The following is a 27,703-nucleotide window of genomic DNA, read 5'->3' as shown; positions in this document are numbered from 1 at the left end:
TTTGGTAGTTAAACAATAGATAATTCCTAGTCCTAACTACTATTTTTTTAAAACAAAAAACCGGCCAAGTACTTGTTGAGCTACGCGCAGTGTAGGATTCCGTAGATTAAGTTAGCACTTTGAATCCCATAAGTAATGCAAAAAAATTACCGATGACGATAGTAACCCACACCATGGGGTAGACGATAAAAATTTATCCTCACTTTGCATGTAGGGAGGGACTCCCAAAATTTTTACATTTTTTAAGTTGGTCTACTATTATTCTTTTAATAGCAATGGCTACTTAACTATAGCCTCTATTTGGTTCCTTAACTAGTAGCGCCTTCGAAAATATTATAATCAAAGAGTAGCGCGTCCAACCAAAATATTTTTTGCTCTGTTTTGTAATATTTGTATAGAAAATTACATTTACCCGTAGGATTTTTATATCTATAGGCTAGGCAGATTTTCATGATTTTTTTAAATTAAGTCTTCAAAATGGTCTTATTAGACTCAGGGAGAGAGAAACCACTTCCAGGTACTAGGGACCTAAGATTTTTTCACTTTATCAAAACATGAGCTGGGACAAAACAACGTTTCTCGAGGCTTTTAGTTTAGGTAAATAAAGTCTTGACATCAGGTTGTTTTAAAATATATTTATAAACTTACAAAAACTTATCTTGCCAAAAAATAATATCACACAACCATTTAATTTAAAAAATAGTTTGAACCAGAGAAACAGAATATTCCAGAATTTTGAATTTTGTAAAACCAAATTTTTTTCCTAACTAACTTATAACTAAAAATCAGGCTTATGCATATTTAGATTGATACTGTTCTGCCAACGCGATGTATTGTTTCTTAGCGTCATCTTGTGAGATGCCCTTGCGACCGGTCCACGCCTTGAACTTTGCCTTAGCAATCAAGTCGCTTGGCTCAGCTGAAAAGAGATTAAGAAATATTACAAGACAAGAAGAAGACTTCTTTTTTTATTAAAATACGTGTGTTTATTTGTGTGGTTGTGGTAATATTTTACTTTATATAAGTATAGATATATAATTTTTTGGACTAAACCGATAAAAATTCAAATCACTCACAGAATATATTGGCTTATTCTACAATTTTTTACCTATAATTTGGATATTATACCTACAACTAAAGAGTGCACAGGCTTAGCGCTTTTATTCATTACCTTTACTTAGTATGCTATTTGACTGCCAATAAATGATCATCCTTTAAAATTTAGGAATCACTTACCAATATTTACGTCACCAATTGTGGCCTGTTTGAATAGAGAGTACAGGGCGAGATTTTCGTTGTCACTTGGTTTTTTCTTCCAGTTTCTTACAGATTCGGCAACTGATGCGAATTGCTGTAATACCAAAAACAAACGCACATTTATTTTATGTTTTCTCAATATACCTAGGTATTCAAAACTAATAACAATAAGCAGGTACAAGGCAAATTAAATATGGTTGGATTGAAGGATATGTACCTATGTAGTATTAGCAGTAAGAGAAGTTCATGAGTTTACGGCTACTAGAGATAAATGGACCAAGATACTCTCAGCTAATTCATCATCTTCAAATATTAAATCTGTTATAGCCTATAGTGTTCTGCGTATACACTACAAAGTTAACAAAGTTTTATGAGTAGGTAGTCTATTTAGGTACATCATATCCTGAAAATTTGGAAATTGTAGCAATATCCAGATCAAAGATCGAACAGGTCGAATACAAAAATACGACGAAACAATTTTTTTTTATTTAATTAGCGAAGGCACTACCGAGCCAAAGTGTTTCTGATGGAAATTTAAGCATGACTTAGTAAATATTAAATGAAATGATAATACCTGTATAATTATGAATTTTATGTATGTAATCTAATCTTATCGGTTTATCACGTAATTTGTGGAAAATTGCTAATGACTCTTCATCAATACCGCAGTAATATTACGATCTATCATAAAATTCCATAATTCATTTCAGTATCATTTAAAGACGGCTTATACATCACTGGTTAAATTTTTGGATAAGAAAATATGTTTTATCATCATTCGGAAATAAGCTGGGTGCCTAGGTGTCATATTTTATTGTTACTTTTATAGCAATGTACCTATTCCTTTCACTCCTTATTTTGCACATGACTTTTCCTTTTTAGAATTCAACAAAAGATAACAGAAGCTCATAGATATTACTAGCTGACAAATCTCGTTTTGAGTTACAAAAATTTTGGGGTTGACCATCGCTTAGGAGGAGGAGGGTTCATTTAGGGATATGAAAAGTAGATAAGAACCAAATAAATATAAAAATGGGTCAAGCTGTTTCGGAGGAGATGGCAATTAACACTGTGACACGAAAAATTTATACATATACGTTGATCTCTAATCCCTAAGTTGATAAACTTTTGAAAGAATTTAAGTTTCACAAAAATTGGTTTAGTAAGTACCTTACCTAATTTAGTTTTAAAATCAAAGTAACAGAGTTTCATATCATGTAAATAAATAAAATAGTGAGCCCGTTACACTCCGATGTACCATAGGTTAGATTAGGTTTCAGTTTCATCATCATCTGATGGATGAAAAGAGATTAAGCTAGAAAATAGGAGAGGAACTAATTACTAAGTATCTATCTACCAATACCTATTCTCCTAATCTCTGTAACACGCAAGTACCAACAAGCATTAATGTATTAAATCGTACGTGCACATGACAACAAGTCATAAACACCGAGTCAGTTAATGTTAACCTTTCTTTAATGAGAAGTTACACTATTAAAAAAATAATAGATAAATCATCCAGGAGTAGACAGTAAAATTGTTATCATGGTAGGTATAATATTTTTATCTAGGTAACTACTGTTTTGTCATTTATCTACAATTAAGAATAGATACTCGTATGTACCTACCACAGTAGACGCTCGGACTCCTGCGTGAAAATCGATGAAACTTTCAAGCCCTATTTATATAACACTATAACCTCCTCCACATTATATTTTCGCTTTATATGTAATATAAATAGGTACTTCTCATCAAAAAATCGAAACAATCCGCAAGTACCTACTGTTTAGACGGACTGTTTAAACTTTTTGATTAGAAGTCTATTAAATACTCCACTAATCATTTTACAAAAAATTACTTACAACATTAACGACTTATATTTTAAAAAATCCACTCTTTTTTAACCTGGGATAGAATTTGGAAAAATCGTTTGTGACATTATTTTCATCATTTTTAGTATTTTTTGGTAGTACACATACCAACTTTTACAAAATGTAACTTGAAAAAGAAAGGACATTCCATACAAACTTTCAACCCCTGTTTCACATTCTTCTGATTTTATTTTCGCAACTAAAAGTATCCTATAAACTCGAATCGTGCCAAGTCACATTTAAATGAATTCAGTAGTATTACCGTGATACCCGGTCAACAAAAAGGACTCCGGAAAAAGGAATAATATTTTTGCCTTAAGTATCGATTATATAATGCCCACCAACAAAAATATTCAAAATATCTTCAATGTACAGTATTGGACGTGTTACAGTTTTATTATAAGTAAGTTTAAATAGATAGATAAATATAGATTAGTAGACGTATTTTTAGTACATAATATAATACCTCCTCCTCACATTACTATTTAGAGAATTCCTCTATAGTCTATATCTACTTTAACATTTGTAGCTTTTATGTGTTGACGGTACTTTCATCTCATACATTTTTTACTGTAGACATCAGACAGATAATTTAATCTCTGTCTAAGTTTCCGAACGAGTTTTGTTTCACGCAACGCAAACTCGGACCAATAACGGTCTAAATATTGTTAAAATATAAATCATAATAAAACCACAAAATACAATTATTGACGTAAACAAAAATCCCTATGCCTTTACAATTTCCTTAACTCTGTCATTGAATGAGTTAAAATTAAAATCCAACTTATTCAAGTAGGTACCTATGCCTTTATCTAATAGGAAAAATATTGATTCAGGTTAAGGAATATAGAAACATTAGGTTCATAATTAATATTATACTGATGTTAACCACAAGGCGTCGGATTACAAGGTCCTGTTTGAGTCCTGGGGCCTTAGCCATGTGGCACGTCGATACTCTTTCTACAAACGCTAACGCTTCGAAAACTAAATGTATGGGAATGACATTTCAATCGATCAAGCGTTCAAGTTTTCGATCGGATCTGTCATTCGCATAATTTTATTCGTTTTCTAAGCGTTAACGTTTGTAGAAAGAGAATCGGCGTGCCACATGGCTACAGGCATAGCTGAGCATTAACTCGTTAATCCGTTAATCGTTAATTAACGAAGTTAACATTTTGATTAACGGATTAACTTTTAAGTTAACTTTTTAAAATGTTAACGGACACGTTAACTTCCGTTAATATGCAGAAGTTCGTTAATCGTTAATCCAATGCCTACTATTTACCGCGCAACGCGAAATGCAGGTTCAGACAAGTAAGAAATGATGACTGTTTTTTTTTCACAGAAATCAACAAATTACTATATTTATGTTAAATATAGATAAAATCAACTAAAAACAAATTATGGCACTTTTCCCCAGTGCTCATCCTTATTTTTTCAATGGTGATCTCACACATTGATATAAAAATGTAATATTACAGTCATATTAACGGATTAACGATTAACGTTAACTTGCGTTAATTCTTCCGGAATGTACCGCTTTAACGTTTAACGAAGCTAACTTTTTTTGTAGCGGATTATCGATTAACGAAGTTAACTATTGGATTAACGGTGCCCAGCTATGGCTACAGGCCCTGTCCCCCTAGCCGAGTGGCACGCCATTCTCTTTCTACGATCGCTAACGCTTCGAAAGATGTATGGGATTGACATTTGCTATCGACAGGTCACGTGCTCAAGATTTGTCATTTTCCTACATTTTTCTAGTTTTCGAAGCGATAGCGATCGTAGAAAAAGAATCGACGTGCCACATGGCTACAGACCCTGAGCTGTGAAATATTGAGCTTCCTTTACTATCCTCTCAGCTCGGAGTGGGGAAGTTTGTGGTGTTACATCGCCTTGCCTCAGAGAGCACGTTAAGCCATCGGCCCCAGTCATTATCTGTTCGTAAGAATTTAACATTATCAACATAAGCCCGCCACCTCACATTGAAGCAGCGTGATGGATTTAAACTCCACATCTCCTTTATGGAGGGAGAACAAAATTGGCTGATAATAATGATTCTTATTTTCTACGGTGATGTTTGAAATACAGTATTCGTTTACTATTCATATTATTGCATTTAACAACTACTATTAATTATTTGATAGTATCAATAGTAAACGAATACCTACTGTATTTCAAAAGCCTCATCATCATCAGGGAGATGGCATCAGAAGAAATGGGCAATTTTATTTTTCTTAAATAAATAAATGATTCAAAATACGACTCAATATAGTTTTTAAATATTTTTTTGTAAAAATCATTTGAATTTCGAACATGCAACCACTAAAACACAGATTCGCTATAGATTAAAAAGTCAGTTAAAGTTCCAGTCGCTTTTAAGCACTTACCTCGTCTAAAGACATTTTGGAGAGTGGTTGAGATCTGCAAAAAGAAAGTAGGGTAAATAAATGTGTACCAAAATACATATCTTTGGAGATAATTACAGCCCCTTCACATTAGTCGTCCCCAGTATGTATGTACTCGTATCTCACTTAATCAGTTAGTGAAAGTTTAGGTTATTCCTGGTAGGTATTGGCACAGTATTAGCAGGCATTGGGTTCTCAATTAAACGCATTTTCACTTAAGCTGTAGGTACCTATATCTACTAGGTGCAGGCTTCATTTCATTCAGAATCATAATTAGTTTATTTCAAGTACTTATCCCTAGTATAAAAGCACATAAAAAACGCCATGTTTCAGTATTTGTAGAGACTCAAACTTGACGAAAGTGGACAGAAATAAAGTTTCGAAGTCATAGGTGTCCATTAGTAAAAAAATTCAATATTATAATTTAATTATTAAAGCATTAAGGCTGGTTTTGATTTAGCTTGTATATTATACTATTAGAAACTTTATTCCATAGACAGTATTTAAGAAGCAGCAAATGACGAACTAGGTATTATAGTTAAGTAGTAATATATTCACAAATACAATAATATGGACTCACCGGTTAGAAGTAATAGAAGCACGGAATCAAACGCCGGAATGACTTACTTGGAAAACGCTCTCACGTTAAATTTTCACGATTTGATGTTTCTTATCAATGTAACAGATTATGTTAGGGTTGACACAAACATAATTTTTATGAACACCGCGGATATCATAAGTGGACATCACTAGCGGACGCCCATGACGCCTTTCGCGTGAATATTATTTTAGGGTTGTCACAAACATCATATTTATTAACACCGCGGACATCACTAGCGGACGCCCGTGACGCAGTTCGCGTGAAAATCCTTTTCTTACGGGAGGTTTTTTGGGATAAAAGTAGCCTATGTTCTGCTCCATCCAATTTATTTGTAAACCAAAGCTTATCCAAATCTGTTTAGTGGTTTGGCCGTGAAGAGGTAACAGGCAGACAAACAGACTTACTTTCGCATTTATAATATTAGTATAGGCCTCTCCGTTTGGGAGAGTGTATTTGGGATAGACCCAACATGCTGCAATGTCGCTGGACGCGTTGATACGGTGGGTTAATAATGAAATATGTTTCACAGACGCAATCATACATCACCGAATTATAAACCAACTACCAAAAAGAAAGAGTTTATCACACATTATTTACATAATCTGTACCTATCTACTAACATTATAAAGAGGTAAAGTTTGTGGTATTGCAGGGGGTTATCTGTGGATCTACTGAATGGATTTCGAAAAATCTTTTACCACTTTTACCTGTATGTAGGAGTATATTATGTATTCTCGCGGGAAAGGGAAGTACGCGAGTCAAACCGCGGGGTGTCGGCTATTAATAAAAGAACAAACTATAATCGGTAAGAGAACCAGAGCCTGCAGTAGATACACCCCACATTATAAAGGCTAACAGTTGACCCGGTTAATACGGTAGCAAATTATGGAGTTTGGTCCGTGCCGGCTTTGACATGGTTCCCCGTGATATCCCGTATAAAAAATCAAAATATTACGTTTCACAAGTTTACTTGGACCATTGAGGAACTGGTAGATCCTTGAAAAAAGAATGCCACCCGGCAATTTACTTATATCTAAAAAAATATTGATAATTTTACTTTAATTATGAAATAATTACATTATCAAAAAAAAAGATTGCTACAACGTTTTGAGATATTTTTAATTCAACTTTACTTTAATTTTTCCACAACGGGGACAAGTTAAGATCATTGAGCTTATACAGCTTATTATTAAGATTATACAGCTTGAGTTTTACCTTTAGTTTTCTTGTTTGTTAAGCAAACATTTTGCCCATAGAAGAGTAATAAAAAAAATATTGTTCTTCAAGAAACATACCTTAATTAAGCCAATTATTTAACCAGATTCTTATTTATACATCATATTATCATCTCCATATACATTTATACAGGGGTATACTTGGGTTCCCTGGACCGACGTTATGTGGGCCGGTGGGAATTCCCCTTTGCTATCTTCCAAAGCCATCACAGTCCAAACTCCATAATTTATGATAAGTCTTCATAAAATGAGCCGTGTTTGGCTATTAAATCTCTCAGTCCATAGTGCTTCTATGGACTGAGAGATTGAATAGCCAAATACTTACGGCACAACAGTGACAACCCTAGCTTAATAAAAATAATTCCATTCGTTTATTTCATAAATAACAAAATATCCTAGATTCTTGAAAACAAATTAACACCTTATAGTGCTGGTTATTTTGACGCCCTCCGTAGCGCAGTGGTATGCGCGGTGGATTTACAAGATAGAGGTCTTGGGTTCGATCCCCGGCTGGGCCAATTGGGGGTTTTCTAAATTGATCTAGGTCTGGCTGGTGGGAGTCATCGGCCGAAGCTAATTACCACCCTACCGGCAATGACGTACCGCTAAAGGATATAGCGTTCCGGTACGATGTCGTGTAGAAGCCGAAAGGGGTGTAGATTTCATCCACCTCCTAACAAGTTAGCTCGCTTCCATCTTAGATTGCATCATCACTTACAATCAGGTGAGATTGTAGTCAAGGGCTAACTTGTAAAGAATAAAAAGTTACAGTTGCCTGTGTTACGTTCATATTACATAAGTACTATTAACGTGAATCGCGGCCACATTCCAGAGTGAAACGAACTGTCACCCGCACCACGCTACAGCGAACGAACTATAAGTGTTCTATTGTTTATGTTAATCACTAAATCTATACTAATATTATAAAGCTGAAGAGTTTGTTTGTTTGATTGAACGCGCTAATCTCAGGAACTACTGGTCCTATTTGAAAAATTCTTTCAGTGTTAGATATCCCATTTATCGAGTAAGGCTATAGGCCGGTATTCCTACCGGAACGGGAACCACGCGGGTGAAACCGCGCGGCGTCAGCTAGTTATTAATCTAAACTGACTACCTTGGGTAGATTTCAGTCGGTAACAAATTCGTTTTCGCAAGTTAAAGCAGTAGACATTAGTTTGCCCTCAAGCAGGTGTGACAGGGGAGTGACCTGCGGAATATTCCATTAGATAAGCCCAATCAAACGATAAACACACTTAAGATGACCTATTTTTGACTTGAATGTAGACGTGTGTGCAAAAATGTTGGCTATCAATAATCCGAGAGCCAGTACATTTTTGATGAACACTTTTTCAATTTGTTTTTTATTTATTTGTAATGCCAACAATGACAGCAGAAAACATTATATATAAGTGAGTAACAAAATTCTTGAACTACTGCAGCCATCTTTTACAGGCATTCACAGCACTGCAGAGTCCGGTTAAAAACTTAAAGTAAAATTAACCTACACTTACACTATATTTATTTTGCCATGTACAAATCCTTGTGGATGGGTAACTAGAGAGCTAGCCCACAACTTATTTAATTATTGTTTTGTTTATTTACAAACAATTTCTTTTTTTTTAATTTACAAGCCCTAAATATTTCAGGCAAGGTGATTAGGCAACCCTCTTTCTACCTATTATGTTAGGTGTTAAGTTAATGAGGGGGGATGTTCTTTAAGTAATCTGTGTGTTTTTAGCTTAGATAGTCTATGTACCTACGTATCAGATTTTTTACATTCTCACTCTTTAATTTTATTTTTCCGTATTCTAGGCAAAGGTATTATACCGTACAGCCATGTCTTGAAATCTCGCTCTTTAAATTCGAAATTCGCAACTCAAAAAAATACAAATAAATAAAATTAACATTTCATTCCAATTTCAAGTTTTTATCAATCGATCACAAGTACCTATGAGGGTATTAGCTGAAAATCGGTGCTGTATCCTCAAGCAATTGCTTGGATCATGCTAAATGCTGAACTGGTGCCTTTTTCAAAGTTCTGCCAAACATGACATTGCGGTGTTTGATGCTTCTGCTACTTGAGTTTTGGTCTTGCCTTGCTCAGGTGATTGAGGCATCGGACGATACAATAGTTCTTCTGCATTTTGGTGTGTTTAGAATAAACGTTTTTTCTTTCTTCTTTACATTCTTTATAATATTATATAAGTACCTATTAGGTAATAGGTAGGTATATTATATAGATGCATTTTACAAGTGTGCTTTAACTTTCATGACCTACATAGAAGGTGAACAGGGTTTAATGTACTAAGATAAATTAATGTACCTATCTGATAAAAATGCATCCTGCAAAACCTGCCAAAATCGCAGATTGATAAGGGTTCCTTTATCGTAATCCAATAGATACCTACGTTAGGGTTATCAATTTACTCACTGACAGATATTTTATATAGATACAGAATTTGACGTTTTAATCATAATGTTCCAATGTACCTACTTATAACATAGGTACAATACGAGTATAGCCGTACGTAGGTAAAATAAAGGATTTAGAGTTATGAAATTAGAGCTTTTTAGAGTTCTAGCGCAGAGACTATTGCTACTAGAAAGCTGTAATTCAAGACGAGTATGAATATTAACACGCACTAGAAAGCGCAGTCTTGGTCGACTCCCCACCAGATGGACTGACGACATCAAGCGAGTCGCCGGGATTCACGGGCTCAGTATCGTGATGATTGGAAGTCCCTACAAAAGGGACTATGTCCTATGTCCTGCATAGACGTCCATCGGCTAATATGATGATGAATATTAAAAATGTCAACAAAGTCGTGAAACGTACGTAGAGAGTATTTTGTCGGACCTGGGTGACGTCGCATGGGTGTCGGCTTTTCGCGGATGATAGCAAAATACATAAATTATTACATATTCATGATGAACTTCCGCAAAGTAACGCCTGCTTCTATCCAATAATTAATCTATAGTAACTTACCGTTAAACAGATAACAATAATATTATTTTACGATAGCTCAATCAAAATAATCCTCTGTTTATTCACAGTAATCCGATTTCGTTACCACATCCGTGATCAAGCTACTGTTGAAAAACATATCTACGAATAAACAAATGGCGCGACATCGTCAGAAGCAAGCTTGTGCTAGGGGTCCGAGTCTTGTGTAAGCGACCCTCAGTAACGAGGAACGCAAGGAGGAGAAAGAAATAAATAATCCTACATAATATACCTACTTACATGTGCGATAAGCATAACAAAGATATTTGTAATTTTGTATCAACGGCGTTACAAATCTTAAATTGTTTTACGCAGCTGCGACCATCGATATAAATCGTTAGATGGTCCCCTCTTTAATAAAGAACGCACAATGTTGTCATTACTTAAAGACGTGCACGCACATCTTAACTTAGTATGCAACAAGCGCATGCTGTGACTTAAAAATTATTTTACTGTTTTTTTCTTGTTTAAGCCTTCGTGATCATTTTGGAAGTGTAAAAACACTTTTCATTCGTAAGTATTTGCGAAACCAATGACGATTCCGCGACGCTTCGGGGCCCATCTAACGGTCTACGATCGATGGCTGCGGCGTCAATATTGTGTCGCATTTAATATGAGGCGTTTATCTTTTTAAATAAATATAAATATACTTAATTATTATACTTAATTATATTAATACGTATTTCTTTGAAAGTAATTAAAAGTTTTATAAATAAAGTTTTATAAGTATTTAAAAGTTTTTCAAATACATGTTAACTGGTACTGGTGAAAGAATTTTTAAAATCGGACCAGTAGTTCCGAAGATTACCCCATTTAAAAAATGTGACAAACTTACAAACTTTACCTCTTTATAATATTAGTATAGATATATAACATTATCTGGTCATATTAGTTTAAGGCCCATTAAAGAACAACAGCAATCTTCACTTTTTAAGTTCTCTACAGATACGTCTATATATACTTCGTGAATTTCTCAGACTATAAAATACTCAAAAGCGACATAAATAAAAATGATTAATGTGTTAAAACTCTTTATTAATCAACTGTCCCAAAATCCGATGTTTTTATCTTATCATAGGGTATCATCAAGGGGTCGGTGGGCGGCATAGTAACAGTCGCAGCCAGTACGGGGTAAGACCTCCCATCCTTCAACAGGAGCACTTTGATCAGCGACCCCTCACCAGCCTGGCCTGTCACGTTGCGGAAAAACACATCAGGGTTGATATTATCGCTGAAGATCTCCTCTATTTTTGTGGGGAATTTGATTTGATTCCCCGGACCGAGGAGTGGGACCTGGAAACGGGATTAAGTTTGATAAATAAATCAGAACAATCGCATTTTCTTAAACATTGACATAATTCATTTAGAATTACGTAATATTTAAGAAAATGCGATTTTACAAGAATAAGCAACAATTTATGCATTCTTCTGAAAAGAGGTAATCAGAAAAAATAAAGTAATTAGGTGTAATTACTGTACATTTCATAAACTTAGTTCAAATATTGACTTCTATATATTTTTTTTTTTTACAAGTTAGCCCTTGACTACAATCTCACCTGATGGTAAGTGATGATGCAGTCTAAGACGGAAGCGGGCTAACTTGTTAGGAGGAGGATGAAAATCCACACCCCGTGCGGTTTCTACACGGCATCGTACCGGATCGCTAAATCGCTTGGCGATACGTCTTTGTCGGTAGGGTGGTAACTAGCCACGGCCAAAGCCTCCCACCAGCCAGACCTGGACTAATTAAGAAAATTTTAATCTGCCCAGCCGGGGACTTAGCATTTTTAAATCTGGTTTCAAAATGCTAAGTCTTACCACAGAAAACATAATTATGTACCTAAATACTATAAACGCGAAAGTTTGTATGGATGTTTGTTACTTTTTAACTCCACAAGTACTCCATGGTTTTCGAGGTTTTCTGAAAACCAAATTTCATGCGGACGAAGTCGCTTTAAAAAAACTCAAAGCTAACAAAATGCCTGGCGGAAATAAATAGCAATAGGGCAATCAGCCGAAAAGATGCGACTATGTTAGCAGCGGCGTGCACTTCGTAGGTGCAAAAAAGATGCGACTATGTTAGCAGCGGCGTGCACTTCGTAGGTGCAAAAAAGATGCGACTATGTTAGCAGCGGCGTGCACTTCGTAGGTGCAAAAAAGATGCGACTATGTTAGCAGCGGCGTGCACTTCGTAGGTGCAAAAAAGATGCGACTATGTTAGCAGCGGCGTGCACTTCGTAGGTGCAAAAAAGATGCGACTATGTTAGCAGCGGCGTGCACTTCGTAGGAGCAAAAAAGATGCGACTATGTTAGCAGCGGCGTGCACTTCGTAGGTGCAAAAAAGATGCGACTATGTTAGCAGCGGCGTGCACTTCGTAGGTGCAAAAAAGATGCGACTATGTTAGCAGCGGCGTGCACTTCGTAGGTGCAAAAAAGATGCGACTATGTTAGCAGCGGCGTGCACTTCGTAGGTGCAAAAAAGATGCGACTATGTTAGCAGCGGCGTGCACTTCGTAGGTGCAAAAAAGATGCGACTATGTTAGCAGCGGCGTGCACTTCGTAGGTGCAAAAAAGATGCGACTATGTTAGCAGCGGCGTGCACTTCGTAGGTGCAAAAAAGATGCGACTATGTTAGCAGCGGCGTGCACTTCGTAGGAGCAAAAAAGATGCGACTATGTTAGCAGCGGCGTGCACTTCGTAGGTGCAAAAAAGATGCGACTATGTTAGCAGCGGCGTGCACTTCGTAGGTGCAAAAAAGATGCGACTATGTTAGCAGCGGCGTGCACTTCGTAGGTGCAAAAAAGATGCGACTATGTTAGCAGCGGCGTGCACTTCGTAGGTGCAAAAAAGATGCGACTATGTTAGCAGCGGCGTGCACTTCGTAGGTGCAAAAAAGATGCGACTATGTTAGCAGCGGAGTGCACTTCGTAGGTGCAAAAAAGCGCTGCCTACCCTGAGGGTCTAAAACAAACCTATTTTGCACCACATAATACATAGTTGGCCAAGGAATTTGCCAAATATTACTTACTAGCGGACGCCCGCGACTTCGTCCGCGTGGAATTTAGTTTTTCACAAATCCCTCGGGAACCATGGATTTTTCCGGGATAAAAAGTAGCCTATGTGTTAATCCATGCTATAATATATCTCAATACCAATTTTCAGCTAATTCGGTTTAGTAGTCGAGGCGTGAAAGAGTAACAAACATTCATATCATTAAAATCATCAGTTTTCGTAAATCTCGGGAAACCATGAATTTTTTCGGTATAAAAAGTAGCCTATGTGTTAATCCAGAGTAAAATCCATTTCCATTCCAAATTTCAGCCAAATCGCTTATGTAGTAGCGGCGTTAAAGAGTAACAAACATCCAAACATACATCCAAACATCCATACAAACTTTCGCGTTCTAATATTAACCGTGTGAGATTGTAGTCAAGGGCTAACTTATTAAGAATAAATAAAAAAAAAACATATTAGTAGGAAGTAGGATGTACTTATGTTCGCCACTGATGTTCAGATACTTACCTTGATATACGGGTTGTAGACTTTATAGTGCGTGGAGTGCACGTGGAACAGCACGGCGAGGCCGATAACGGCCTTCTCCGCTGACGTGTTCTCCACTACCAGCGTCACGCGAAACACCGGGCCCAGACCTTCCACCTGGTGATGGGGAGAACAAAAAACACTTACTTATATTACTGACATATACGACGATGAGGATTAGGCACAGAAACATATGTGCTTATGTAGCTTAGGCCTGACACGGCAACCTGAGGCGCATGCAAAAATGTGTCGAAAACGCGGAAAAATACATTATTTTTAAGAGCTGTGCTCAAATACATTATTTTTAAGTAACGCTGCAACAGTTAATGTTACCTACGCAAAAGTTATCTATGACGGAATGGTGTTCCATTATAAGTTCTAAAATTCTTTGCCCATAATTCTAGAAATGGGGTTAGGACTGAGCGTTTAGTGGTATAGAGACTGCATGTCCAAATAAAAAAAGGAACTATTCACACACTTTAGTAGGTACAATTTACACCAAACATTCTTAGTACGTTCATAGAATCTTTACGATCGCATAAACCAAAACAAAAGAATGCTCTACATCGGTTTCTTCTTCGTCGCTGCGCTCTTGACGGTCGTGGTCTTTAGGACGTGTTGGAGGCAGATGTAATACGCCTCACGAGCATTCGCGACTTCTCCCTGTGTTTAGTGAGTCGTACATTCATGCAAGGGATCCCCTACAGCAGATTTAATCTGGTCGGTCCATCGCATGGGTGACCTTCCGCGTGGCCTAGTTCCCTCCACTTTCCCTTGCACAAGAAGGCGTTCGATACACTCATTCCCTAGCCGGGATACACTAAAATAATTCGATAGAGTGGGAAGAGAATGACCATTCGCTCATCTTATATACATCGGCCCTAGAAAGTTCTAAAAGGGTTGGTTCTAATAGGACCAGACGGAAGTTGCAGACGTCCGCTGTTTATAACTACAATTTTAGGACGAAGTTGCTGTTTATATGTACAAAGAAGAGAGATTGACACACAAACCTCAGCAGACAATCGTATAGGCTCCATAACACCGGCGCCCACAAAGTTGTCCGACTTGGTGTGCGCCTCCAGCAGCGTCCGCGCCGCCACCAGCCGCAGCCGGTTCAGCTCTAGCTGAAAGCTCTCGTGCATCGCTGCAATGTGTCAACCACAGTTATAAGAGGTAAGGTAGATTTATAAAGTGCCAATTCTTTTTATTGAAACCAGTATACCCGGAGGCGCGGCCTAAGCGGCTGTTTAATATTTAGTGAAAGAAGAAATATATTAGCCTTACTTTAGAGTTGAATATTATTTATTTCTTTTGTCAAAACAAAATAAGACTGTTAGTACATGCGCAGACACGCTTGCGAAGTTCCGCACACCCAGGTGTATGCGGGCCACGCCCCCATGCTACTTCTATTGCTAAAAGCGTTAGCTTTTAGCGCTGACTGTCCTATTTGAATGGCCCACTACTGGACTTCTTCCGACTGAGACTATATTCGAAACTCTACAAAACGAGCACACTTAAAGCAATTTCAGAATTCTAAATTGACATTGACATGTATTACAATTTTTGTTTATTTGTATTTCTCGGAGGGGAGGGGGAAAAATAATTATTATTAAAAAATAAAAATTTTAATAAAAAAAATTCAACCGACTTCCAACTCAAAAATTAACCTAAACTAAAAAGCAAAAAATAACATCTTACCTATGTGCTACCTTCTGATCAGTTTGAAGGCGGTGCCAAGCCAGTGAGGTTTTAATTCAAGCCGTTTAAATTACACAATTTCTGTGGTTCTTTCAGAAACAGCTTTAATTAAAACATGACACTGGATTGGCACCGCCTTCAAACTGATCAGAAGGTAGCACATAGGTAAGATGTTATTTTTTGCTTTTTAGTTTAGGTTAATTTTTGAGTTGGAAGTCGGTTGAATTTTTTTTATTAAAATTTTTATTTTTTAATTTTTAGTGTAGAACACCTACTGAGTGTGAACTGACTGTCCTCCGTCTTCATCACCAGACCCCCTATGCAGTCACAATCCGTATGGGTGTAAAGTTCTCATCAATATATAATTTATCAAGTCCAAACACAAGGTAGCTACTGTGAACCGTCGAGGAGTTCCCTTAACTTTCCTTCATCTTCATCACCAGACCTCTAGTACAGTCATAACCTATCCAGGTGGAAAGTTCTCATCAATACAAAATTATCAAGTCAAAACACAAGGTAACTACTGTGAACCGTCGAGGAGTTCCCTTAACTATCCTTCGTTTTCTTCACCAGACCCCTAATACAGTCACAACCCACCTAGGTGGAAAGTTCTCATCAATACAAATTTATCAAGTCCAAACACAAGGTAGCTACTGTGAACCGTCGAGGAGTTCTCTTCACTGTCCTTCGTCTTCATCATCAGACCCTTAATACAGTCACAACCCATCTAGGTGGAAAGTTCTCATCAATACAAATAAATTAAGCCCAAACAAAAGGTACCTGCTGTAAATCGTTGACGAGTTCCATCGTCTGTGTATCGGTTCCATCATCAGACCAACTCCAGACCTTCATAAAATTGTAGTGGTTTAAAATACCTCATGGAAACACTAACAAACGCACTAGCCGTCTCTACAATTTTCAAAAGTTCCCCTCGATTTCTCCAGGATGCCATCATCAGATCCTGACATGAAAAAAATGGGACCACCCTGGAATCAAACCCTTCACAACAAAAAAAGAATTTTCAAAATCGGTCCACAAATGACGGAATTATCGCTGGACATACATAAAAAAAAAAAAAAAAAAAAAAAAAAAACATACATACAGCCGAACGTAGAACCTCCTCCTTTTTGGAAGTCGGTTAAAAATAAAAATTCAGACGGCTAACGAACACTAAGGCATGAAAAAAAATATCGAAACCAAACATCTAACCTAACATTTCCATATTTTTCTTACTAGCTGACACCGCGCGGTTTCACCCGCGTGGTTCCCGTTCCCGCAGGAATATGGGGATAAAATATCTAATATAGATTTCTACTTTACCTAAGCGTCCTGTAGACTTGACGATAAGCTTGACCGTGGGAAGCTAACGATACAGTGCGATGGTCTTGGGAAGGCATCGTTGTCGATTTTTCGGTACACTGGGGGACGGTAGGAGTATGTTAGAGGTATATTAGGAGTAAGGTAGGGGTAGGATTGAGTAAATGTAGTGTGGAAGTAGGGTAGGAGTAAGGTTTCACGCTGACGAATTCGTGGGCTTTTCTAGTAGTGACTAAACAAATACCTATAGCATTCTCCCGCTCTCTCGCAGACTGTTCCAAGAACAGTTTGGACTTCTTGGGTATGAGCCACGGCTTCTGCGCTGCGGCGGAGGCAGTGGGTTCGATGCCCGCGGCGTGCGGGTTGAAGTCTGCCGTCCTCTTCAAGATTTTCAGCATCAGATTGCCATCTATGTTCAAATACAAAAACTATTTAATCAACCAGACCTAACAAGTTGTGCAACATTTGCTTTTTTGCAATATTATATTTATACTAGCTGACGCCGCGTGGTTTCACCCGCATGGTTCCCGTTCCCGTAGGATTACAGGGATAATATATAGCCTATAGCCTTCCTCGATAAATGGGCTATCTAACACTGAAAGAGTTATTCAAATCGGACCAGTAGTTCCAGAGATTAGCGCGTTCAATCAAACAAACAAACAAACAAACTCTTCAGCTTTATTATATTAGTATAGATTTCGGTTTATTTTTCACTTACCTACAAAAAAATGTGTAAATAAAAAAGATAGTGAAAAATGTCACTTACTTGAAGTGATGATGATAAAAACGTGCTCCTCTTGTCCGAGCTGGCCGAACTTCATCACCGAAACCACGTCTGTAATACAATACAATAAAATAACATTTCAAAATATATTTATTAACAACAAGTTTTTATACAATTGGTCTAACTTATTTTTATTATAAATTATTTTATTCAATTTATTATTATTTACGTTAACATTCGGAGTCATAGATCAGCTTTCGCCTCGTCAAAAAGCCCGCCTCTAAAAGCACCTGGCCCAAAGGGGCCCATTAGGCTGGCGGCATAGCCTCTATGAATAGCAATAGACAACCTTTGAGCCAGGTAGTCCCCAGCGCGCACATCGTGGCCCCTGTCCCTTAGGCGCCTACATAAGTCCACCAAGAACTTCCTCGCGTCCCTGCCCCGGAACCGGAAGTAATTGGTCTAACATAATAAATAAAGGAAAAAATTGGTCTAACATAATAAACAAAGAGTTTGTATCCAGAAAGCTCTAATGATGGAGTCGACATCTTTCGCCTCCATGGACCATGGAGTTATTGCATCAGGGTTTAAACTCGAAATGCCACCGTCCTATAAGAGGCCTGCAGGATTATTATGTAGCTCGGTGTACCATTCAAATAATAAGTCACTATATCGTTTTTGATCATATTTTCGATTATGCAGTCAAGTAACATCGTAATTTAAAAAAATTACATGAGTATCTTTATTTTTCTTAAAGTAGCAGTAATATAGTAGTGGGTGTAGCAAGTTTTTTTTTTTTAATTCATTACTATCGTGCAATCATAATATAATATAATTCATTGTTATCAGCTGCAACGGCTTTAAGCAAATTGCTTGTGGGTACTTCATGGCATATGTAGTTGAAGGCCATGCTAATTTATTTTATTTGTTAATTTTTGTATTTCATTTGTACATTCTTATTATTTTGATTTTTTTTCTTTTTTAATTTTTTACAGGAAATCCCATTTTTTATAGCAAGGAGGTTATAGCAAGTAGAAACATTATTTTAACGAAAAAACCGTTATTTACGTAATCTCGTTGAAATAATCATGTCAGATGATCGTAAAACGAAAAATCCATCGCCACTAAAATTACGTGACTATTTTAGATGATCACAATTTATGAAAATACAATGAAAAACGACGTAGTGACTTATTATTTTAATGATACACCGAGTTACATAATAAGCATGCTAGTCACTTTACTTCGTCTTTAAAAAAATTGGATGATGGTGATAATGATAAACATTCACGCAATTTTCTTATTAGCTTGCCATCTTCTTCCGGGGAAGAAGAATATTGGTCAAAAAGAAATCATTTCTGGGAAAGAAGGCTCACCAGCCTCTGCTTCTTGCCCTGCCGTTATCTCATCATCAGCGAACAACGATTACCTCTCAGGAAAATGGTGTCCCGCGTGGCCTTCCCGTCGTACAGATGCACGTGTCCCGAAGCCAGCGCCACCGCCACCAGCGTCGCGCCCAGCTGCAGCACCGGCAGCAGCGTCAGAGCCACCGCGCGCTGCTCCAGGCTCACCAGCCACTGCTTCTTGCCCTGACGTTGTCTCATCATCAATTATAGGCACAACCGAGAACCGCGCGGCACAGAGATGAGGGCACGAAACTGTAGTGCTGACTGATATTGCAGAAGACAAGAGTATCATGAGGGGCTACAGGGATGGAATTCGAGCTTCCGTAGCGGCGATTACCTCTTCAGTCGTTTTCCGCACCCCGCACTGGGTGTGTACGTGGCTTATGTTTTTTTTTTATATATTCTTTACAAGTTAGCCCTTGACTACAATCTCACCTGATGGTAAGCGATGATGCAATCTAAGATGGAAGCGGGCTAACTTGTTAGGAGGAAGATGAAAATACACACTCCTTTCGGTTTCTACACGACATCGTACCGGAACGCTAAATCGCTTGGCGGTACTTCTTTGTCGATAGGGTGGTAACTAGCCACGGCCTTAGCCTCCCACCAGCCAGACCTGGACCAATTAAGAAAACCTCAATCAGCCCAGCCGGGGATCGAACCCAGGACCTCAGTCTTGTAAATACACCGCGCATACCACTGCGCCACGGAGGTCGTCACGTGCGACAGTTCCAATGTGCAGGAATTCCCTCTGTGTTTGGTTCAGCACGAGACTAACACGCCGTTATTTGTAACAGAGGGAAGCGAGAGGTGCCTACTGCATCACGCGTGCCTGACAATGTTTGTTCGAAAAACACAACAATACAACAACAGTCCTCTCTTCTCTCTCAACCCCTCTGCCATCATATGAATATATATGATATATCCCACGTCTATATCACGCAGGCGAGAACTCACTTAAGTCGTTTGTCTACAACTCATGCCCAAAAGTAAACAAGAGACTTTTAAATTCTTACATATGTTCGTAGGATGTCACAGTTGCATGCATGCTGCAGATTGCTTCTCTGTTATATTATTATGTGATGTTTTTCTACTAATCATCAGGAAAGCCTTCTACTCCTTCTTTCCTGGGCCTTTTCCACTAAAGTTGGCTATTGTACGTAGGTTATTTAGGTGCTGGTTCCCACTGGAGTCACTCCAACCAACGAAGTTCGCTCCAGAAAATTAGCAAGCCGCCCAGTTCACTATACAATTTACTTTTGTATGCTGATCTCTTCTTAATTTGTTTTTTATTTCACTTGTTTTTGTCTTTGTGGTGTGCAAATAAAGTATATTTATCTTATCTTATCTTATACAATATTCCTATAGACAATTAATATTTCAAACTATACTAAAGCCATACAAATAAGAACTTACCTTCCTACTGTAACAAGCTAGTGTGTTATCTGTGCAAATGACCATCACACTATTATCTGTTGTCAACACCTCTATAGCAACAATATGTTCGTCTGTATTAAATAGCAGACGCCCTTCTTTCCAATCCCTCTTCAATAGACAAACACATTTCTCTCTGAAAAACATTTCAAACACTTTAAAATGATAACATCATATCAGCTGATGGACATCCAGTTCAGCCTTTTGTAGGGATTTTAAAACATCACAATCCTGAGCCGCGGACATCTAGCGAATACCTGCGACTCGCTTGATGTCGTCAGTCTACGTGGTGATGGCATGGTCGCCATTCCAGAACCTTTTGACTACAACGTCCATCGCCTATACGAACTATGTGCCCCACCCATTGCCACTTTACCTCGTTGTACCTGTGACTCGTTGAGTTATGTCGGTGACTATGGTTCTTCATCAATTAGTGTACGTTGAGCTATGTCGGTGACTATGGTTCTTCTGGAATTAGTGTACTGACTTTATACACTAAGCAAAAGCGCCAAACTAAGACTTCATAGTGATTTCTATGGTGTGATTGTAGACTAGTGCAAAGCTGTTTACCATAAGAAAAAACTTTATTGAGTGCTAATTATGTGTAAGTTCATTATTGTAGCCTAAGTGCACAGTGTTGGGTGCTTGTAAATTAGTGCAATATTTTCAAAATATTTCACCTTGTGGCTACAGTAATCCTGTAGTCTACATTATAAAGACCAGTTGCTACCATTTGGAATGGAGTCTTCTTAACTGTACACAGTTTAACCTGAATTAAATCATAATTGTCAACCAAATTAAGAAAAAAGGTTCTCAATTCTGTATGTTTTTTAATCTTTAGTATGTATGTTACATAATTACTCAAAGAAGTCAGAACCAATTTGTACAATTATTTTTTATTTGAAAGGTGACTTCTGAGGTTGTCCCATGGCATTTTTTTATTAAAGAATATTACCATATCTTTTTGACCAGACATTACCAATATTCCCATCCCCTCTGACTAGTTGGGAAAGACTGTATTAAGAATGGGTACAATAATAGACCAACAGCGGGGTAATCAAACCACCACCCCTCGGTGATGAGTCCAACCGCTCTAACCATAGAGCTATTGAGGCTTATGTACAATAAAACTTGTAAGCTGGCTTCCATCTCAGAATGCAACTTCACTTAATATCAGGTGAGATCGCAGTCAAGCACACAAAAAAAAAATACTTTTGACTTCTTACTTCTAACAAAAATCCAATAAACTCACCAAGTATATCTGTGTAAAAGTCTGTGGATCCAAAACAATTATTTCCCCATCTTCAGTACCCACAATCAAACAGCTCACAGAGTACCTATCGACAGAGTTCATCCTCATAGTAGTTATACATGCCACCTCTCTGTGCCTTTTCTTCGGTAGATCTGTGGCATTCTCCAGAAACTCCAACTGCTGTTCTAGAGTCAGAGAGAGGAAGTCACGGGACTGTATGCTTAACACCTTCTGTGGCATGTTGTGTAGAGTTTCTGACAGTGCTATTATGGTTTCTTCTTTGTGGTTCTCTGGGTTTGTTAACTGAAAACCAGAGACATAAATACCATATTTAAATTTTTTCTTGTGTCAAGACAAAATATTGTTTTAATTGTTGTAATGGTTTGTACAACTAATCAGAGAGCCTAGTGGGACTTTTCAACGTTTTGATACAGTGACGATCGCGTAACCATAAACGGGAATTTCTAAGGAATTGAAACACCGACATCAGTGGCACTACTGCTCAACTGTTTCAATTCCTTAGAAACTCGCGTTTACGGTTACGCGATAGTCACAGTATGAAAACATTGAAAACTCCCAATAGGACAGCCAGGCTGATCCTTTGTGCAAAAAAATGAGCCAGCACTTCTATCACCAGTCAAAGCAACTAGCCACGGTTGGTGAAATGTTTTAGTGAATTCTTTTGCACTGTGACCATGACCCAAAGGTCTCTATAGCAAAAGGAACAAATATGTAACTCTCAGTCAGAGAGGAATACTTTTGCCACTTACTGGTTTCAGCTTTTTTTGTTTAGCTAATTCAAACTATGAACCATACATTAACATTTTATATGTAACCACAAGGTATAAGTATCAAAGTTAAGTAAATATCTTTAAAATAAAAAAAAAGGTATAAACATCAAAGTTAAGTAAGTATCAAAGTTAAATAAATATCTTTAAACCGAAGTTACCTGTCTCCACACTTCCATCTCACTGGTGTTTAGTTCAACAGTGGGCAGATAGTATTTATAGAACAACTTGAAGTTCCTATACACGTAGACACCCATGCTGAAGCCCACAGCTATCAGTGGTGTACTCCTCGGTAAAGTCTCACTGGTGTACAGACTCACCACACCTAACGGCAGATCAGGTAGCTCTAAGTCTGATATTTGCATTGCACCTTTGAATATCTGTAATGTAAATTATCTATTTATTGTAATTATTTACTTTGTACCTTATTGCCAGTTTCACCACCGTCTCGTTGTTGTCGCACAGTAATGCAACTAAATGAAAATGAAGCAACCTTTGTTAGCCTCTATCTAATAGTATAAAATCTTTGGGTATAGCTACTGGCACATTTTATATAACACTTTACTAAATATTTTTAAAATCACTTTTTTGTTATGTACTTTACCTTCAATCTAGGTCCTTCATCACCACGTCCTAAATCACCAATAACGAGTTTAAATTCATTGTCGTTTTGTAAATCCACGAGTGCTATGTTCGACGGCAAAGTGTTGATGTCTATGTCGTCGTTTCCAGCCTCTACGTCCAACCAACGGCTCATGCCGCCCATTTCGAACTGATTGCAGTGTCAGCTGAATTTTGCACAATGAATAAAGGTTTAAATATAAAAACATTCGGTTCCGAAAGCTGAAATTTTTAACTTCTATTTGTTTGTTTACATTTTTACAATAGACATAGCAACCGTCATCAATCGTCTGACAGTGACATTGACACATTGACAACGAAAAAGCAAAGCTTGTCTGTTTCTGACACAATGAAAGATTATTACCATTTTAAAATTCGTATTTCCTGATATTATTTAATTTAATACGTTCTGTGCTAAGACTAAATACCTATGGAGTAGTATCGTATCCAAATTCACCAACAAAATTTGCTGCCGTTTTCAGAGAGGGACTCAAAGTAGGGGTAAGGAGAGGGGGTAGATCAAACTGGTAACATCGAAAATATAAAAAAATAATATTAAATTTCCTGTCCTTGCACACAACACACACACAAATATAAATTTAAGTCGCATTGAACACGTGTAATTTTTACACACATTATTAATTAAAACTTTTTGTTTTTGATTTTCACAACATGGAACTGCACAACCCGAAAAAAAGAAATATAAAAAAAATAAAAGGAAGGAATATTTTTTCTTAAAGCCATGAAATATTATATTAAGCAAGGTAAGAGAATTATCATATTACATATTATAATAATGTAGAGGATTTTAAGCAATGTACTTTTATCATCGTTCCTTCCATTAAATCTTATGAGCCGATTAAATCAAAATCAAAAATCATTTATTTCAAGTAAGCTCAGTTTACAAGCACTGACGTGTCAAAAGTGCTTGTCATGCAAAGAATAAAGAAAAAAAGTCAACATTTTATAAGTTTAATTAAAAATTCTAAAAATAATATGTTCATAATCCAATTATCTAATCGCGAAGTAAGTTATAAAGTTTCTGCTCTCTAAGTTTTTTTTATCCGCTAAGTCCTGCCCCGTATTTTGATATTTAAATTAAATGAGCTGCATCGACAAGCTATTTTATTATCGAATAATGTTTTAGAAAGGGGTAAAACTATTTACTGGTAACACATTTACCGGTGGTCCAAAATGTCAAAGAACTTTTAATTTGTCAAAGGAACGTCATTTTGACAGATATATCTGTTATTAACGTTTACGATGTTGTGTGGTATGTTTCTGTGTGTGTGTTGTGATCTTGTGAAACAATAATTTGAAAATCGAACAAAGAATACGAAACAACTGCAAAAATTGCACTGTATTACCGTTCTTTAAATTAATTTACACGTTCCCACGTAGACTTTAGGTGTGTTTTGTATATGAAGGTGAAGCTGAAGAAGTTACTGAGGAATTTCCCAATGATGCGGAATATTATTACACGGTAAGTTTAAATGGTATTCTTAAATGATTTATGATAAGTATTGAGAGACCGTAGGTTTTAGTTTAAGATTACCGTTACCTAGGTAGGTATAGGTGTACCTACTAGATAGGTATACCTATATCTATAAAAATACATGGATAAATAAAATAATTAATTATACCTGGATAAATAAATTATTCTCTTTCTACATTAAATTTTGACTGTTAGAAATAAAATTTAAATTGTCACTCTGATATATTTAACGACCAAGTGAGGGTAGTACGCTAATAAACTGTATGTATCGATATCTGCGGATTAGAATTAGAATTTTTAAATTTTGATTCCGGTTAGAAAATAGCTACCCGGAATCAAAATTAAAAATTCCAATTTTAATTCGATCATCGGATCCAAGCTCTCCCACTTGTAAAGCAACACTCGTCGTTGGGCAGATACCTTCGATAATAAAACATTTTTGAAATACCAGTAAACTCCTCACAAAATAATGGATATCTCAATTTTGCACAATGTTTCTTCATATTTTTTTTAAATACCTATCTATTTACTGAAAGATGCCAACTTTCTTTATTAGTTCTAGCTTAACTTACTTGGATATTCTGCAAAAAAATGTAGACGACGTGTGAGGATTTTAACTTAAAAGTATTACTCCAGCCACACACGATCAAGTTCACCGTCAAGTCGGCAGCGTGCTTAAGGATGTGATACGTACGTTAGATACGTAACCCAAACTTGATGCTATTTATATTAAGTACCTACTAAGCTTTGTCAGGAATTTATGAACAAATTAATTAGAATTACTATTTACTGTATGTATAACTGTAATAATTAACTTGTTTGTTGATAAACATTCCACATTGAGTTTGGTTTTACACTCCTCATTGATTTTTTTTTGGTACAGATTAAATAACTCAACCAAATTCATTTATTTCAAGTAGGCTTAGTTTACAAGCACTCTTGATACGTCAGTGCTCGGTATTATTGAATATGTCATACAAATAATAATAAAAAAGTCAATATTTTATAAGTTTAATTAAAAATTCTAAAAATAATATGTTCATAATCCAATTATCTAATCGCGAAGTAAGTTATAAAGTTAGTATTATTATTTCTGCCCTCTAAGTTTTTTTTATCCGCTAAGTGCTGCCCTGTATTTTGCTCTCCAAATTCATTTATTTCAAGTTGGCTTAGTTTACGAGCACTCTTGATACGTCAGTTGACTCTTTGTAAGGATTCTACCACCGGTTTTAATTCTCTTCTGGGGTTGTTAATCTATACAACCATAAGAGCGCGGCGTAAATCTAACGTATAAGTAGGTAGTACTAGTACACTTACTTAATTCACAGTGTTTATACTGTACTAGCTGACGCCGCGCAGTTTCACCCGCGTGGTTCCCGTGCCCGTAGGAATATGGCAATAATATATAGCCTATAGCCTTCCTCTATAAATGGGCTATCTAACACTGAAAGAATTTTTCAAATCGGACCAGTAGTTCCTGAGATTAGTGCGTTCAATCAAACAAACTCTTCAGCTTTATAATATTAGTATAGATTCTAACGAGTAAAATACCTAGTTACTCCTACATGTAAATCCTTACCTTATTTACTTTTTTAAAGTATTTGAAATGGGGAAAACATTGAATTCCAATGTACAAATTACAAATGATTCACCAGTGGAAAGGTAAGTAGCCGGCCATGTCAGCTAGTTGGCTTTTATTTTGTTTTCCGTCTCCGCTCCGTCGTCGAAGAAACAGTTCTGCCCCATTTGAGTCACAAACCAGTTCCGCGCTATTTGTAAATCTATCCAAGGGTCTGCGGTTTTTATAGATAATTAAATACATTTAATTAATTCAATATAATTTCAATATTCTCAAATATTTTCATGTTAGTTAATTAAATAAGAGCTAAAGTTTGTACTCGAAGTGCGGTGACCAAGGTTAGCAAAGTAGAAGACTTCTTTTTTTTTTAGTACATTAAATGATCTATGGTTTTATTACTGCTTGGTAATAATTACAGAACTATGAGAAAGCCTTCGATTCGGTGGAAACTTGGGCTGTGCTGAGGTCTTTGCAGAGATGCCGGATCGACTACAGGTACATTCAAGCGTTGAAGTGTTTGTATGAAAGCGCCACCATGTCAGTCCGTATACAGGATCAGACTACGAGGCCAATCCAACTGCAGCGAGGAGTGCGGCAGGGAGATGTGATCTCCCCAAAGCTATTTACCGCTGCATTGGAAGATGTCTTTAAGCTTCTGGACTGGAACGGATTTGGCATCAACATCAATGGTGAGTACATCACTCAACTACGTTTTGCCGATGATGTAGTCATTATGGCAGAGACTCTGGAGGACCTTAGTACCATGCTCAACGACCTCAGCAGGGTTTCTCAACGTGTGGGCCTAAAAATGAACATGAGCAAGACGAAGATCATGACTAATACTCATGTACCGCTCCACCCAGTTATTGTTGAGGACTCTGCGCTCGAAATTGTAGACGAATATATATACCTAGGACACACAGTCCAGTTAGGTAGGTCCAATTTTGAGAAAGAGGTGAATCGCCGAATCCAGCTCGGCTGGGCAGCGTTCGGGAAACTCCGCGACATCTTTTCGTCCGAAATTCCTCAGTGCTTGAAGACGAAAGTCTTCGATCAGTGCGTGTTGCCAGTGATGACTTACGGATCCGAGACTTGGTCTCTGACTATGGGCCTTATTAGAAGGCTCAAAGTCACTCAGCGGGCGATGGAGCGAGCTATGCTTGGAGTTTCTCTGCGTGATCGAATCAGGAATGAGGAGATCCGCAGACGAACCAAAGTCACTGACATAGCTCAGCGAGTCGCGAAGCTGAAGTGGCAATGGGCGGGCCACATAGTTCGAAGAGCCGATGGACGTTGGGGCCCCAAGGTGCTGGAATGGCGACCCTGCACCGGAAAGCGCAGTGTTGGGCGACCCCCCACTAGGTGGACCGAGGATATTAAGCGGGTTGCAGGGAGCCGCTGGATGCTGGCGGCTCGAGATCGTTGTGCTTGGAGGTCCATGCAAGAGGCCTATGTCCAGCTGTAGACGTCTAT

The 27,703-nt window shown here is 37.4% G+C and overlaps 3 protein-coding genes across 4 annotated transcripts in view; 1 reads left to right on the top strand and 2 right to left on the bottom strand.

Annotated features, from left to right (window-relative positions):
- Positions 1-615: 615 nt before the first annotated feature.
- On the bottom strand, positions 616-6,244 carry LOC112056409 (acyl-CoA-binding protein-like). The gene is made up of 4 exons (XM_024096840.2): positions 6,117-6,244; positions 5,519-5,552; positions 1,237-1,351; positions 616-919 (listed from the first exon to the last, which is right to left on the bottom strand). Exons 2-4 carry the CDS (start codon positions 5,531-5,533, stop codon positions 792-794), a joined length of 258 nt encoding a protein of 85 aa, XP_023952608.1. The 5' UTR covers positions 5,534-5,552; positions 6,117-6,244; the 3' UTR covers positions 616-791.
- Positions 6,245-11,394: 5,150 nt separating this feature from the next.
- Positions 11,395-23,444, bottom strand: LOC112055828 (Bardet-Biedl syndrome 1 protein homolog). 2 transcript variants are annotated; one of them, XM_052881714.1, is made up of 11 exons: positions 23,140-23,444; positions 22,697-22,915; positions 21,748-22,050; positions 21,176-21,264; positions 20,478-20,631; positions 19,085-19,244; positions 17,698-17,766; positions 17,176-17,340; positions 14,927-15,060; positions 13,899-14,033; positions 11,395-11,669 (listed from the first exon to the last, which is right to left on the bottom strand). In XM_052881714.1, the coding sequence occupies exons 1-11, from the start codon at positions 23,299-23,301 to the stop codon at positions 11,412-11,414; spliced, it is 1,848 nt and encodes a 615-aa protein (XP_052737674.1). In that variant the 5' UTR covers positions 23,302-23,444; the 3' UTR covers positions 11,395-11,411. The 2 variants fall into 2 exon arrangements, with proteins under 2 accessions (XP_052737674.1, XP_052737675.1); XM_052881715.1 differs by lacking the exons at positions 20,478-20,631; positions 21,176-21,264.
- Positions 23,445-24,414: 970 nt separating this feature from the next.
- Positions 24,415-27,703, top strand: part of LOC112056339 (rho guanine nucleotide exchange factor 15) — a 123,151-nt gene continuing 119,862 nt past the window's right edge. The window contains exon 1 of the mRNA XM_052881760.1: positions 24,415-24,639. The gene's annotated coding sequence lies outside the window, so the exon portion shown is untranslated. The remainder of the gene's footprint in view (positions 24,640-27,703) is intronic.

The sequence above is a fragment of the Bicyclus anynana genome, chromosome 5, assembly GCF_947172395.1.
Source record: "Bicyclus anynana chromosome 5, ilBicAnyn1.1, whole genome shotgun sequence".
Taxonomy (NCBI): Eukaryota; Metazoa; Arthropoda; class Insecta; order Lepidoptera; family Nymphalidae; genus Bicyclus; species Bicyclus anynana.
Note: the sequence above shows the minus strand (reverse complement) of the source record. Positions and strands in the feature narration are given on the sequence as shown.